At 36.6% G+C, this 16,933-nt stretch overlaps 1 protein-coding gene across 1 annotated transcript in view; it reads left to right on the top strand.

Moving 5' to 3' along the window:
* The window catches only part of LOC148855687 (Zinc finger, C3HC4 type (RING finger) family protein), a 91,574-nt gene that overhangs the window by 61,137 nt on the left and 13,504 nt on the right, over window positions 1-16,933 (top strand). The window contains exons 8-9 of the mRNA XM_088941507.1: window positions 13,541-16,586; window positions 16,668-16,800. Coding sequence (XP_088797633.1) covers window positions 13,541-16,586; window positions 16,668-16,800 — 3,179 coding nt within the window. The remainder of the gene's footprint in view (window positions 1-13,540; window positions 16,587-16,667; window positions 16,801-16,933) is intronic.

Below are 16,933 nucleotides of genomic sequence, written 5' to 3'. Positions count from 1 at the left end.
GTGTTGTGCGAGCTGAAGAGCTTCATAAACAAGAGAGCTAGAAAGCTAATATCGTGTGTACCTTGTCATGATGGGGTTGAAGCCCTTATATAGGCGAGTTGTCGTAGGTCTCACGAAACACATCTGAGATCCCCGACCCGCATTACCAGGAGTCTGTTTCTCACTCGGAGATGGACTTTGTGTGAGCTAATATGCCTTATCGAGTCCGTCCGATCCAAGCAGGATGAGGATAAGGCTTGTAGACATGCGGTACGGTCCCAGAAAGGTTGGAGACACCTGGCTAGCTTCTAGAAGTGGGCTATGTGGCACCTCGGCAAGTCGGGCCATCACAAGCTGCTTAGACCTCAGTCTTGGCTGAGGTGCCTGAGGCACCTGAGTTGACCTAGCCTACTAAGGTGGCAGGAAGTGCCAAGTCATCATCCAATCATCAGGTCGTTCCACGTGTCCGCATGCTAACAAGTCAGGCCAAATTACCCCTCATAAGATCTGATGCACTAGAGTCTATAATCCAAGTAGGGTTAGTGTTACTTGGAGTAGAGGCATGAAAAGCAGTGGCTCTTGTACCTGAGTGGGCAAAAGCTGATGTGGAGGAAGGAGGTGCAGTGGTAGTAGAGGTAGGTTGAGATGATCCTACACGTCTTGCTTCATTCTCCAACTGAGTTAAAGCTGCCCTGACTACAGCTAAGGCCTCCAAAGAAGTAGATTGAGGTCCCAAAAGGGAAGAACCTTCTGATGTAATAGTTGCATTTGCATTTCCCTTCTTATTCCTGAGTCTCTCTGGTACAAGATTGGGATGAAGCTTCCAACAAGTGTCTTTTGTGTGCCTAGGTTTTTTGCAATACTCACAAAACACACCTTTCTTTCCTTCATTCTTCATCTCTTTCTCCCTCTCACCACTATATTTGTGTCTTGCAGTTGCTAATGCTACCTCAATTTGAGAATTTTGTAGCATAACCGTCCTCCTACTCTCTTCACTATGCACAAGGGAGTAGGCTTGAGACAAGGTAACATTTTCCCTACTGAGAAGCTGTTGTCTAACAACATCAAAATCAGAATTCAGACCTGCATGAAACTCAAAAACTCTATTTCTCTTAAGCAACTTATTATAAGTTGCTGCATCCTTAATACTCCCTTCGTTTCATAAAGATTTCAGAGTGGAGAAATTAATCGGTATAGGTTTCTCCCCTTGCTTCAAATTGTTCACTTTAGTTTTCTACTCATAAGCCCTAGCCACATCAAGTGGCTGTGAGTAAGTCTCTTTAGTATTATCCCAAATATCCTTGGCTGTCTTTGCCCAAAGGTAATTTTTGCTAATACGGGGCTGCATCGAGTTGCACATCTTTTATCATATCAGAGATAGAATAGAAGGCAAGTACTTAATAACTCTCATGTATTATTTATATGTAGGACTTGGATTTCTTCCTTCATAGCCTTTGTCCGTTCAGGTGACACCAAGGCATGTATGACACTCTTAGGAATTGAGACATTAGATATAATTGTTTTGGAAGCATGAAAAGGAGACAAATGATTACATGAAATGAAATGAGCAATAGGAAAAATATCAGTAGGAACAATTGTATGTACCCGTGAAATGAGATGGGAATATCAAGGTCATCAGTAACAATAGGATCATTGCTAGAAAGAACACTGGAAGGAACATCAATTGGGATAACATTAGAAGGAACAATATCATTGGAAAAATCAGTAGGAACAATTGTATATTGTGGATTTGCCTCCATAGAGCCTATTGGTGTTGTTAGCACCAGTGATTTAAAAGGCGCACCTGGGCACAAAGATGATGTGTTTTATAGGTTGGATGCCTTGCTTGGGTCAAGGCGCACCAACTCATGAAAGGTGCTCACCTCAGATTTGCTGCCTAGGGTATATGATGACTCACCAGTTAGACCAATGAGTGAAAATGCCAAAAAAAAAAAAGAATGGCTGAAGATATTAATTGCCACATCTTCTCCTCTGTAAGAACACCATAAGTTTCTTCCTTAACCGAAGTTGAAGTAGGAGTGGTTATAGTACCATCTGATCCTTCCATAATAGTTTGATAGGCTTTATGCTGTTTCTTATTTGTACCTAAACCATTCCCTTTAGGTGGTCAAGTAAGAGACTCAATTATTGTGTCCCTGTTTACTTACAATAAATGCACACATTCTTCTTTTTGAAATGAGAAACAACATGGTCATACTCCTTGCACTCAGTTTTCAAGGCGCCAATGCAAACCTAGGCGACAAGGGAGTGCTTAGTTTCCTGGTCGCCTAGGCACCGCTTAATGTCACAATATATATACAGAGAGAGAGAGAACAAAAGGAGGATGAACCCCTACTTTCACCATTGCAATAGAAGTCACAGAAGGGCAGAGCCCCTATTCTTATCTTAGAGGAAAGAAAACATGAAATAAAAACCTCAGAAATCATGGACAGAAGGGAGCAGGGGGCCTGTTTTAGTTCAAAAATCGATAAAGATGAATCTTTTTTCTAGAAAAAAGAAAACAAAGGTGTAGACTCTTGTTTTTGTCTACCAGAAGGAGTGCTTTTGTTTTAAGAAAAAGAAAACGTGTTCTAGTCCGCTGATTTTTTTTGTCCCACAAAGAAGTGGAACAGAAAAGAGGAGGGGTGGAGCCCTTGTTTTTGTTCTAAAACAGAAAATGAAGAGGGGCATAAGGAATTAATAAAATACTTATTATCTTATGAAATAAATAAAAATAATGATTTAGTGCATCATGTCTATGTTTATATTATAGACTTAGAATATAAAAAATTGTTAAAAATACAAAACTTACAATAAGTTATATATATCATATGGCGTTTGGGTGAGGCAAGACCCAAAAAGCGCCTACACACCTTGGCGACGCCTAGGTGCTCGCCTAGGCGTCACCTTGACAACTATGCTTGCACTCATAGTGTGTACCTGTGACAAGTCCTTTGGATTGAACTTGATGGAATGAAACACTGCCTCAACTCCTAAATTAGGCTTCCCATTAATAGTGGAATGAGTTATCAACCTAGTTTCCTCTCTAAAGAGTTCACCCAAAATAGTTGTAAAGCAATCTTATTCAGTTCAGATTTGAAGTATGAGAAGAAGAAGAAGAAGAAGAAGAAGAAGAAGAAGAAGAAGAAGAAGAAAAGAAGGGTTCAACAGTTGAGGAAAAGTCACTCACTCTAGTCGACCCACTTTCCATTTATAGTGAATAGGTTGAGTTACAAAAAGACAGTATTGTCCCTTATAAGTGATGTGACACATAACTTAAACTTGAATAAAGAAGACCTTTCACTTTCAGCTAGATAAATCAAAAGACCAAAATTCCCCTGTACTATTGACACTAACACTCCCCCTCAAGCTGGAGAGTATATGTCAGTCCCATCTTGTCACATATGTAATCTACTTTGCCCCGAGACAGTCCCTTTGTAAAGTGATCTGCCCACTAGTTTCTTGAGCTCACATGAAATGTAGTTATCACTCTACTAATCACTTTTTCTCTTACAAAGTGGCACTCAACTCTTTAATATGCTTTGTTCTCTCATGGAAGACTAGATTAGAAGAGATACGTATAGCAGCTTGATTATCACAGTATAATCTCATGGGTTTCTCAACTGAGAATCCCATATCTTGTAGCAAGTTATTCAACTATACTAGTTCACATGTAATATGAGCCATAGCCCTATACCCAACTTCAGAACTGCTCCTTCCCGCCACTATTTGTTTCTTACTCTTCCAAGTTACCAGATTGCCACCAAGGAAAGTATAGTATCATTTAGTTGATCTCTTGTCTGATACAGAACCAGCACAATCGGCATCTGTATATCCTTTTATCTCAAGAGTTCCTCCACTCTTGTATAGTAGACCACGACCTAGAGCACCCTTCAGATACCTAACAATTCTTAGAACTGCTTCCCAATGAGGAATCTGAGGATGTTGCATAAACTGACTCACCGTACTTACAGCAAATGATATATCTGGCCGTGTGATAGTCAGATAGTTCAGTTTTCTCACCAACCTCTTGTACCTTCTAGGATCATCAAATTCCTAACCTGCATCCACACTCAAGTTAGCATTTGATTCCATAGGTGTCTTGGCTGGTTTAGCACTTAATAGCCCTGTTTCTTCAAGTAGGTCAATGACATATTTCCTTTGACATAGGTTAATTCCATGCCTTGACCTTGCAACTTCTATTCCCAGGAAGTACTTTGAGTCATGGCTGAACATGGAATGATCAACTTGACACTGTTTATCCCAAAGTTCTTCATTACTTCACTGAATTTACCAAACCATGCACGTGGAGATTGTTTCAACCCATAAATTGCCTTTTTAAGTCGACAAACCTTACCATCCTCCCCCTGAGCAACAAACCTTGGTGGTTGCTCCATATATACCTCCTCAACTAGATCACCATGCAGGAAGGCATTCTTGATGTCAAGTTGCAAGAGAGGCCAGTCATGCATTGCTGCTAATGAAATCAATACCCGAACTGAGCCAATTTTAGCCATAGGAGAAAATGTCTCCATATAGTCTACACCATACTACTGAGAATAGCCCTTGGCCACTAACCTGGCCTTTAATCGTTCCACACTGCCATCTGGAAGATACTTCACACTTGTTGGATTGGTGGCCGCTCAGTAGTAACTTGTACAGGAGAGGAAGGTGAAGGAACGGAAACCGAAGGAGGGGCATCCGTCACTATAACAGAAACCACAGGGAGGGGGTCCTTAGTAGGAACAGGAAGGGGGACCATGGGGGAAGGAGAAGGGACCTCAATACTCGAGAAAAATGGGACTGATTCAAAGAAAGTGACATCTGAACACACAAATGACTTCTGAGAGGTAGGGCTATAACATTTATACCCTTTCTGAGTCCTGGAATATCCAAGGAAGATGCATTTAGTAGCACGTGCATCTAACTTGTCTAAAGTAGGCCCCAAATTTTGAACAAAACAAACGCACCCAAAGACTCTCGAAATAAGAGGAGACGGAGATAAAGTGGGAAACAAAACTGAGAAAGGGGATTGACTTCCAAGGATAGACATGGGCATCCGATTGATGAGGAAACATGAGGTTAGGACAGCATAACTCCAAAAACGCTTTGGAACATTCATATTAAGCATAATGGACCGAGCAGTTTCAAGTAGATGCCGGTTTTTGTGTTCAGCCACACCGTTTTGTTGTGGGGTGTAGGAACAAGAAGTTTGATGAATTATTCCATGGTGCTCTAAGTATTGCTGAAATGGTGTTGAGGTGTACTCTTTTGCATTACCCGAGCGAAGAATTTTAACATGAACTCCAAATTGATTACGAATTTCAGTATAAAATTTTTGAAAAATGGAGAACAATTCACTACGATCTTTCATAAGATATAGCCATGCATCCTTGAAAAGTCATTAACAAAGATTACAAAATACTTATAACCATTGTAGGACACTACTCTATTTGGACCCCAAACATCAGAATGAACTAAAGAAAAAGGACTCAAGACATGATTATCAACTCTTGGACTAAAAGAGACTCTATGGTGTTTCCCAAGCTGACACGACTCACAATCCAACGATGAAAGATGACTTAAAGACAGAACCAACAACTTTAGAGCCTTGAGAGATGGATGACCAAGTCTGCAGTGCCATTGGAGAGAAGTAAGAGACGACTGAAATGCTATTGGCGGGCCACCACCATCAAGGTAATACAATCCACTTGCCTCATGCCCTCCACCAATCTTCATTTCCGTCTTGAGATCCTGAAACACTCAAAAAGAGGGACAAAGAAAACCTTTCACTTTCAGCTAGATAAACCAAAAGACCAAAATACCTCTGTACTGTTGACACTAACAACAGTATCTAGGTTAAGTATGCTACCCCTGCTGGGAATATTTGATCTAATCACTTCATATTCATGTCTAAGATGCATAAAAAATGCATTAGTTTTCTTCTATCAAAATGTTCTTTAAAGTCCTCTGCAGCAAACATATGAGAATTCACTCAAGTGAATTAATTCATACAAGTCCACAAATTCACAAAACCGTCGGACTCTTGGATCTTCTTGTCCCCTTGGCTGTAAGAAAATATTTCTATTTCAATTTGGTGCTGATGGGAGATGTTAGATTGCTGGTATGCCTCTTCCATGTAGTTAAGTATCTCCCTTGCAGTCCAGTGCCCTCTCATAGGAGTAGCAACATCAGTATCAACTGAACTAAGAATCCAAGAGGTGATTCTTGCATTATCAATTCTCCATTGCTGTAAATTCTTAGTATCTGAATCCAGTTTGACAATTGAACCATCAATGTGTCCCCAAAGTCCCCTTTCTTCTACAAAAAACTGAAAATGAAATTTCTATAGAGCATAATTGCTCACTTACTCCCATTTAACTTAACTGAATGTATTTTGGCCTTTTTGAAAGCTATAACAACAAGCTAATACCAATGAAGAATGAATCATCGAGGAGACAGCAAGTATCCCAATATCTACATAGAAGAAAACAAGCAGCTATCTGACTAATCTCGAGTAAATATCAAGAAAATTAGTAAAGGATAATGGTCCACCACTGCAGGAAGTGAAATCTCTTTGAAGAAAACTTCCAACAAGGAGTTCCAGGAATCTATAGTCCAAAAAGGAAGGTAATTGGCCTGTCGAACTGAAGACTGGGATCAAAACCCCTCCAAATCAGAGAGAATCTTCAATCTAATTTAAGGAATAGAGAATTCTTGGACAACACAAACTTCAAAATTTCAAGCAAACTTGACCATTCTAGAGAGAACAAAGAGAGAAGTAAGATCTGTATGATGATTTTTCAAAAAAGAATGAAGTACCTGTGCTGATTGTAATGGCCTTCAGATTCTCCCAAATCAATGTTGAACAGTAGATTAGTAAGATGTTGAAAGTATCCTTGAGTTGTAAGTTCTAATCGCCACTCAAAGACAGAAATGGAGAACCAGCTTTTATACCATCTCAAGAGCAGTTTGAACAAGACAATAAGGGTTTGAAAAGGGTGTGTGTAATAATTTCACATACCTGAAAAGAGAACTTATATAATATTGATATAAAAATTTGGAAAGGACCAATATGCCCTTCTTATACAAGAATAAAATAAAATTGTACAAAAAATATGATATAGTACATATTGTACACAATACAAGAGCACTTCCGAGTCCCTTAACAAGAGGAATAAAGGGTGAAATAGGGATTAGCCCATAGAATCTCTATGATGAACAAAACAATGACACCTAAAAACAAAGAGAGGAATAGAGAAATGGGGAGACCGAGGAGCCAACAACTGATTTGGGGCCTATTACTTTAGAGTACGAGAACATTCCATTAATTAGGTAGGTAGTAGTTAACACAACTTCCATCTAGAACTTCTTTGGGTCATTCATGCGAATTAAAAGGCTACGAACAATTTCTTGCAAGTGGTGGTTCATTCTCTCTGCAATAGAGCTAATAAAATATCCTTAAGAACTTCCTTCTAGATCAAAGTAGATATAGCCATGTCTGTTAAGAAAAATCATCAATAGTGCTAATAAAATATCGATAATCCCCATTAGCCACAATAGAAGCAGGGTCCCATATATAAGAGTATACAATTTGGAAAGGAGAAGATGATCTTTTATAATGGTTCTACAATGCTCACTCAATTGACAAGTTTGACACTGAAGAGATGACATGTTGGTTGACTTAACAACTGTGTAAACAAAATTTTTAAAGAGTAGTCAAACAAGGCTACAATCTGTTTTAAGTTTTAATGAGAAAACAAATGAAGATTGAAGAGAAGAAGAAGAGAAGAGAAGAAGAGGAGAGGAGAAGAACTCAAAGAGAGAATTCAGAAAAGAGAGAGTGACTAGCAATAGCCGCCTTACTCTTATAATTTATATTCATATTCGAATTACTGTAAAATGGCTGAATTACCCTTATTGCTTGCATGGCAAAATAATAAAAGAAAAAACTAATAACATGTCTAAAATAAACTACCAACTAACAAACTGAAATAACTAACATAACTAACTATCTACTACTGTTATAGTGTCATACGAACACAGTGGGGATCACATCAGTGTTCTCTACACTCCTCCTCAAGTTGGAAATAGATATTTGTCATTCCCAACTTGCATAGGTCTGTTTCTAACTTCTTCCTTGAAACAGCCTTGGTGAGAAGATTTGCAAGCTACATGTCGGAGGTGATATACGGAAGACATACTTCTTGAGATGCAATCCTTTCTCTGATAAAATGTCGGTCCACTTCAATATGCTTAGTTTTGTCGTGTTATACCGGATTATGGGCTATCTTAATAGCAACTTGATTATCACAATACAACATTAAGGGCTTCTCATAAGCAATACCCAACTCCTCAAATAGTGATCTCAACCATAGAATTTCAGCCACACCATTTGCCATGGACCTATATTCAGATTAAGCACTGGAATGAGAAACAACATTTTGTTTCTTACTCCTCTAGAAGACAAGATTACCTCCTACAAAAGCACAATATCCAGAGGTTGATTTTCTATCATCAACAAACCCTGCCCAATCAGCATCTGCGTAAACTTCTATCTTCATGTGATCATTCTCTCTCTCTCTCTCTCTATCTCTTATATATATATATATATATATATATATATATATATATATTAAAACAAAGCGGTCAAGAAATTTTCTCCTTTTTTTGAATTTTTTATTTTTTTAATTCCATGTCATTTTTGAAACAACTAATGAGATGCACTTTCTCAATAATTTAAATAATCTCTTCTCCTAATATTTCTCCTAAACTACCTCCCCCACTTTCTCCTAAAATATCTCTAATTCCTATTTATCTTCTAAATTATCTCTAATTCTTATTTATCTCCAAAGTTATTTATAATTTAGTAGAGTTTCTCTTCTAAGTTATCTCTAATTCATATTTATCCTCTCCCCAACTTTTTATCTATATCTTAATGTTATTAAAATAATAAAAATTTAACATTAAGAAATAAAATATTATTTAATATTTCAATAAATAAATATCTTAAATAACAAAATATTATAAATATATAAGTAATTATATAACAAAATATTTAGTAATATGTAATAACTTTAAATAAATAAAATTCAAATAACAAAAATTTTAAATATTTTACGTATTATTTAAATATTTAACATAACTAGATTTTAAATAGTTAACATAATGAAAATATGTAATAAATTAAAAAAAATCGTAAAAGTAGAAAAGTAATTATAGCATAATATTGAAATTAATGATAATTTAATATCTTACAAAATTATTAATGAAATTGTATTAATAGTATAAATTATAATTTTATGGATTATTAAATTCAATAAATAACAAAAAACTTAAGTATTTTACATATTATTTAAATATTAAAATAACGAAATATTTAACATAACTAGATTTTAAATAGTTAAAAAAACGAAATTATGTATTGAATTTAAAAAATTTCTTAAAAGTAGAAAACTAATTATATTACAAATGTAATAATGAAATTATGTAATAATAGTATAAATTATAATTTTATGGATTATTAAATTCAATAAATAATTAATATTTTACATATTATTTAAGTATTTAAATAACTAAATATTTTTAAATAAAAAATATTTAAAATAACTATATTTTAAGTTAGTTAAAATATAGTAGTTATGTAATAAATTTAAATAAAAATCTGAAAAGTAGAAAACATAATATTGAAATTAATAATAATTTAATATTTTACAAAATTAATAATAGAAATAACTTTAATAATAATTTAATATTTTTACATAATATTTTAACTAACTAATTTAACTTATATCTATTAATAATTTGATAAAATAACTTTCATAAAATTAATATTTATTAATAATAATTTTAAACTCTTAATATATATTTATTATATAAATATATATACTAATATTAATATTTATTGCATTTCAGTAATTATTTGTTGTTTTTTGTGATAAGTGTATTTTCAATAATTATGTATAAATTTATTTTTGTTTTGTTATTTAATGGAAAACTTTCAATAATTATTGGGTTTAAACTACTATTATTGAAATTTTTATGTTTTGTTTATTGTACTTATTGTATTTATTGTATTTTTGTTATAACTTATTGATTAATATTTATTAGAGATTAAACTATTATTTGTAATATATTAATGACTAATTTAATATATTTTTATTAATTGTGTATTTTTTCTATAAATTTTCAATAATTATTAGAGATTAAACTATTGTTATTTATCAGAGATGAAACTATTGATTTAGTTGAAATTATGAGTGTTCATGAGTTGGTTCAGACCATTTGTGAAACCGACCCACTCACGTTGTATCGGTTTGGGTTAACCTTTTGGTTTGTTCAGTCGGTTCAAAAGATTTAAACTAAAAAATTAAATTTAAATTTTAAAAATTACAATGCGATTGTTAGAAAATAAATTTATGATATAAAACATTTTAGACTAAGAAATATGGGAAATTTTCCCACTTGGCCATATTAAAAATTAAATTTAAAATATAAAGTATTAATATATATATATATATATATATATCAATGGTCAGGTCATCCGATTTTGGTTGGTTTACAAATGGCCAAAGCGAAACTAATTCAACTTGGTCAAGTTGGGAAATTTTTTAACCAAAGCTGACCTAAAATATTAGAAAACTGACCAACTCGGGTCAAACGATGTTTTCTTTTACGGACTGCAATGGGGAGGTCAAGGTCATCCAATGAAGGTGAGGGCTCAACAGTGGAAGGTATCTCATCTGTAATATTTGATAAAGGAATTGTGGTACTTGGATCTAGATCCGTAGAAGGAACTGGGGCTGGCTTGGATTGCTATTGACCAAAATCAACTTGCCTCCACCGTCTGTGATAGACTCTCAAATCCCGACACCTCTAACATCCCTCCCCATTACATCCCTCTTCACTCAATGGGACAGGTAAAGGAACTTCTGATGAGTTAATCCCAACCTTACTACTCTCCCTGAGGAGAAACCCTAGGATAATAAGGTACATCCTCAAAGAAAGTGACATCCATAGAAACAAATCTCCTCCTAGAAGTGGGTTCATAACAACAATATCCCTTTTAATTTTTTGCATAAGCAAGGAAAATGCATTTTGAGGCCTTAGGATCAAATTTGGAATGATGAGGGCCAAGAATCTGAACAAAGCAAGTACAACCAAAGGTTTTAAGGGGAACGATAAACAACTCTTTATCAAGATATAAAAGGGTAAATGGAGGTTTCATGTCAAGAACCCGTGAAGGAATTTGATTGATGAGATATACTGCTGTAAGAATAGCATCCCCCCAGAAACTTATAGGCACATTGGAGTTAAACATAATGCTTCTAGCCACCTCCAATATGTGTCTATTCTTTCTCTCAGCAACCCCATTCTGCTATGGTGTATAAGGACAAGTACTCTGATGGATAATCTCATGGTCAAGGAAATAAGAGGCTAATGGTTTTGCAAAATATTCTTTTGCATTATCGGATCTAAAAATTTTGATTTTGACCCCAAACTGGGTTAAAATCATCTGATAAAAGATCCGGGTCAATGCTGGAACCTCATCTCGAGAAGGCATAAAGGTAAACCCAAGAAAATAACTTCATGAAAAGATGAAGTCCAACTTATCTCTTACTGCTGCCGGCTTCAAGAAGAGATGAAAAACTTGCCCAGAAAATTCTGATCGCCACCTTCAATCTTGATCAAAAACTAATCTTGATCCCTTTATCCTTCTCTGATTCTTCCTAATTACCAAGAACACTCTCCAATCTTTGGACAGATGCTAAAGACTTCTGGTAACCTCCAAGAATCAGCCAAAAGGAATGATCTTTCTAAACTACCAGCCCTAGGCAATTCTCATGTGGTCGGCTGGATTAGACTCACATGAGAAACCCTAGTTCGTGCTCTAACAACAAGTATTTCAACAGGACTACAATCTGTTTTAAGTTTTAATGAGAAAACAAATAAAGATTGGGGAGAAGAAGAAGAGAAGAGAAGAAGAGGAGAGGAGAAGAAGAACTCAAAGAGAGAATTCTGAAAAGAGAGAGAGAGAGTGACTAGCAATAGCTGCCCCACTCTTATAATTTATATTCATATTCAAATAACTGTAAAAGGGCTGAATTACCCTTATTGCTTACATGGAAAAATAATAAAAGAAAAAACTAATAACATAAGTCGGAAATAAACTACCAACTAACAAACTGAAATAACTAACATAATTATCTACTACTGTTATACGAACACAGTGGGGTCCACATCAGTGTTCTCTACAGAGTCGAAAGACAAATGGCTGAGACTATGATGCCAAACATAAATATCATCTTTATCACATTCACTCATTGGCTAATTGAGAAACCCAATATATTTTGGTGCCCCTAGACTATCTCTACTCTCCAACATGTATAAACTGTCAACCATGCATTCTCTACCAATCATTCTCCTGGAGGTCAAATTTTGAAAAACACATGAATGAGGATAAAGGTTGCAAAATAATTCAAAGAATTTGAAATACTGCTAAGAGACAAGAGGTTATTAGGTAACTTAGGGACTTGAAAAGATTAACAGCCATAGGAAGAGAGACAGATCCTTGACTGGTTATTAGTGAAAAAGGAGCCATTAGCTAGTCTCTCCTTGGCTTTATATACCATACTATATGAGGAAAACATGTTGGGATTAGTCATATGGTTTGAGGCCCTCGAGTCAATAACTCAGCGAGACTCATTCAGAACATATGACACATGAAAAGCAGCCTTGTTACCTGATGTACTAGCAAATGAGGTGGATGGAGTAATTGAGGTCAACTCTATCTGGCACAACACCTACCATATATAGTTCAAGATGATCCCTCAGTAGATAGAGGATCCTCCCTGGATACAGAACTAATTGGGTGTTCATGGAAAGGTACTGTAGAAAAATTTACTGTCTAATACCCCTGACAAACAACATGGAACAAATTATGTTTAATGAATTCTTGTTTCTTCTAAACGTTCTTTGGCTTCTCAACCAAAATCAAATATGTCTCCTTAGTATGTATGGCTCTCTAGAAATGGGTACAGGATGGTTTATCATTGTGTATCCCATCAGTTTTCTTACACCCATTCACCTTCTTAACTCCACTATTTCCTTTGATTGTAATGACAATCCAATCCCCCTGAACAGGATTTATGGCTAACTTCCTACTCTCTTTGGACTGTATGAGAGAATACACTTTTATGTTGGTCAGTTCCTCTGCTAGGGGGTGCTATACAGTTCTGCTCTGAAAGCAGGACTTACATAAGCTTAAGCTTTAAAGGGATTAGGCTAGCGAGGCCAATATGCCTTGATACATAAGTATCAAATTTCAGGGTCAACTACTAACTTTTTTTCTGCATCTACCTTGTTTTTATTGGATGAGTTTTGTTCACATGTGGTTGGAAGCATTTAAGAACGACAAAACTTTATGAACAATTTTAACATCAATCACGATCAGGATTTTAAGAATTTAATGTTTTCTCTTCTTTTCTTCCTGCTCTTCGTTTTTTTTACCCTATAAATGCTTATGATGCTGGACTTTTGCTGATCCACAAAGTTTTTTCAGGCGTTATGTGGCTTACAACTTGACACCTATTGCTGGAGTTGCAGCACACATATCTCGAAATGGCCAACCTGTTAATGCCTATTTGCCAAGTTGCATTTTATGTCCTCTTCCTCTATCTGGATCTTTAAGCGTACCTGTCACCACTCTTGGGTGTTTCCTTGTCCGTCACAATCAGGGCCGCTACCTATTCAAGTACCAAGATGGCATGTCTTCAGCAGAGGCACCTACTGACATTGGGAATCAGTTAATAGAAGCTTGGAACAGAGAGTTGATGTGTTGTGTTTGTGATTCATATGTAGAAATGGTGTTAGAAATCCAAAAGCTAAGAAGAGATCCCTCAGTTTCATCTATACAGTCACCATCAGTACATGCAGTTAGCCAGGTTCTCCGGTCTTATGGGGAACGCATTTACTTGTTATGGCCAAGGTCTAAGCAGCATTCAGCACATGATGAACCAAATGATGGTAGTAGTACAAGTTTATCACCATTGTTTAAGGCAGATTGGAATTGCTTCGTTGATCAAGTGATAAGGCCATTCTATGTCCGCCTTGTTGGTCTTCCTGTCTGGCAGCTATACTCTGGAAATATGGTAAAGGCAGAAGAAGGTATGTTTCTTGCTCAACCTGGGAATGGGTTGGGTGATCGCTTGCCGCCAGCTAATGTTTGTGGCTTCATCAAGGAACATTATCCAGTGTTTGCAGTACCTTGGGAACTGGTAACTGAAATTCAAGTTGTGGGAGCTACAGTTCGAGAAATCAGACCCAAGATGGTTCGGGATCTCCTTAGGGCTTCCTCAGCATCAATTGTGCTTCGATCAGTTGAGACATATATAGATGTTCTTGAGTACTGTTTATTTGATATTCAACTTCAGGAGCTATCTGACTCATTTACAGCTGATTCATCATCAGAGAGCATTAGCTTGCTTCCTAGTAACAGGGAGGGTATACATGAGTCTAGCTCAGCTGGTTTTGTATTAAAACCAAATGTTCAAGGACCTTATAATTTGTTCTCACAGAGTACAGGCAATCCAGGAGGGGAAAAAATGGATAGGGTGTCAAGCTTTGGGAAGGCCTTATTTGATTTTGGCCGTGGTGTTGTTGAAGACTTTAGTAGGGCTGGGCCATTAGTTCAGAAGAACATCATTGAAGGGAATAATTGTACAGGTGTGAATGCTGATGGAAAGTATAGAGCTATAACTGCTGAGCTTAGAGGCTTACCATGCCCAACTGCAACCAGGCATCTGGTAAGATTGGGGGCTACAGATCTTTGGGTTGGGAGCAAGGAACAGCAAACATTAATGCTTCCACTAGCAGCAAAATTTATTCACCCAAAATGCTTAGGAAGATCAATCATGGCTGAGATTTTCTCTGACCGAAACATCCAAAGATTATTGAAATTGCAGGGTTTTTCCCTGTACTTATTGGCAAGTAACATGAGGTTACTTTTTAGTGAGCAATGGGTAAGTCATGTAATTGATACAAATAAGGCTCCATGGTTTTCATGGGAGAGTATGGGCTCAAGTGGTGACGGGGGGCCTTCTCCAGAATGGATAAAGCTTTTCTGGAAATGTTTCTGTAGCTCATCTGGAGACCTCTCACTGTTCTCTGATTGGCCACTTATTCCTGCATTTTTAGGTAGGCCAGTATTATGCCGTGTTAAAGAGCATGACTTAGTATTTATCCCACCTCCCCTTACAGGTCAAGCTACTGAAAATGGTGACAGGGAACTGAATACAGATGATCATGACCCAACAGAATTTTCCAAAACTGAATCTGTCCAACCCTTTGTTTTAGCTTTTCAAGTAATAAAAACAAGGTATCCTTCATTGTTGTCACTGTTGAACCAGTGCAATATACCTGTATATGATACAGTTTTCCTTGAGTGTGCTGCTTCAAGTAATTGTTTACCTCTGCCTAGTCAATCCCTAGGGCACGTTATTGCTTCCAAGCTCTTTGCAGCTAAACGTGCTGGCTATTTTTCCAAACCGGCTTCTCTCATACCGGCAGATCGTGATATGCTTTTTAACATTTTTGCTTCAGATTTCACTTGCTCAATTGGCTCCGCATACAAAAGGGAAGAGCTGGATGTGTTACGGGATCTACCCATTTATAAAACAGTCATGGGGACATATACTCAATTGCACAGTTCTGATCAGTGCATTATCTCTCCAAATTCGTTTTTCCAGCCACAGGATGAACGTTGCCTTTCTTATTCCACACATTCTGGTGGAAATATGTTTCTCCGAGCCCTTGAGATCCCAGAGTTGCATGATCAAGAGATAATGGTGAAGTTTGCATTGCCTGGTTTTGAAGGAAAAACTCAGTCTGAGAAGGAGGATATCTTGATATATCTGTATATGAACTGGCAGGATCTCCAACTAAATCCAAATATAGTTGGCATCTTGAAGGAGACCAAGTTTGTTAGAAATGCTGATGAGAACTCTGTAGAATTATTTAAACCAAATGAGCTTTTTGATCCTGGAGATTCTCTATTGACTTTGGTATTCTCTGGAGAGAGAGTGAAGAAATTTCCTGGTGAGAGGTTTACTACTGATGGCTGGCTTCGCATTTTAAAGAAAACAGGCCTTCGAACAGCAACAGAATCTGAAATAATACTTGAATGTGCTAGAAAAGTAGAGTTTCTTGGAAAAGAATGCATGAAATCTGTAAGGGATCCTAATGATCTTGAGGCAGACATAATGGATGTTGAAAATGAAATTTCTTCTGAAATATGGTCATTAGCTGGAGCTGTCATAGAAACCATATTTTCAAATTTTGCTGTCCTGTATGGTAATAACTTCTGCAATACATTGAGCAATATTGCATTTATACCTGCCGAGAAAGGCTTTCCAAATATTGGTGGCAAGAAAGGTGGGAAGAGGGTATTGTGTTCTTATAGCGAAGCTATTCTGTTGAAGGATTGGCCTCTGGCATGGAGTTGTGCTCCTATTCTTTCCAGACAGAATGTCATTCCACCTGATTACTCTTGGGGAGCACTTCACCTAAGGAGTCCCCCAGCTTTTTCTACAGTCTTGAGGCATTTACAGGTAGTGGTTATAAATCCTTTTCCGTATTACTGGAGCTATTTTTTGCAGTTTAGCGTCTGAGTTACTGAAGGGAACCTGCAGGTTGTTGGAAAAAATGGTGGTGAAGACACTCTTTCTCACTGGCCAACATCATCAGGCATAATGACCATAGAGGCAGCTTGTTGTGAAGTTCTTAAGTATCTCAATAAGATTTGGGGTTCCCTCTCTACTTCAGGTCAGCCTCTTTTTTTTACTGTTAGAGCATCAGATTGTCTCATTTTTTTTTCATGGGTTGCAGAGTTCACATCATGCAGTTTCCTTAAATCTTCATAGTTTCTAAATTCTATACAGGTTTCTCATTATCTGGC

The sequence above is a fragment of the Nelumbo lutea genome, chromosome 4, assembly GCF_056320005.1.
Source record: "Nelumbo lutea isolate HS-2025 chromosome 4, American lotus-T2T, whole genome shotgun sequence".
Classification (NCBI taxonomy): Eukaryota; Viridiplantae; Streptophyta; class Magnoliopsida; order Proteales; family Nelumbonaceae; genus Nelumbo; species Nelumbo lutea.
This window is presented reverse-complemented; position numbering and strand designations above follow the sequence as displayed.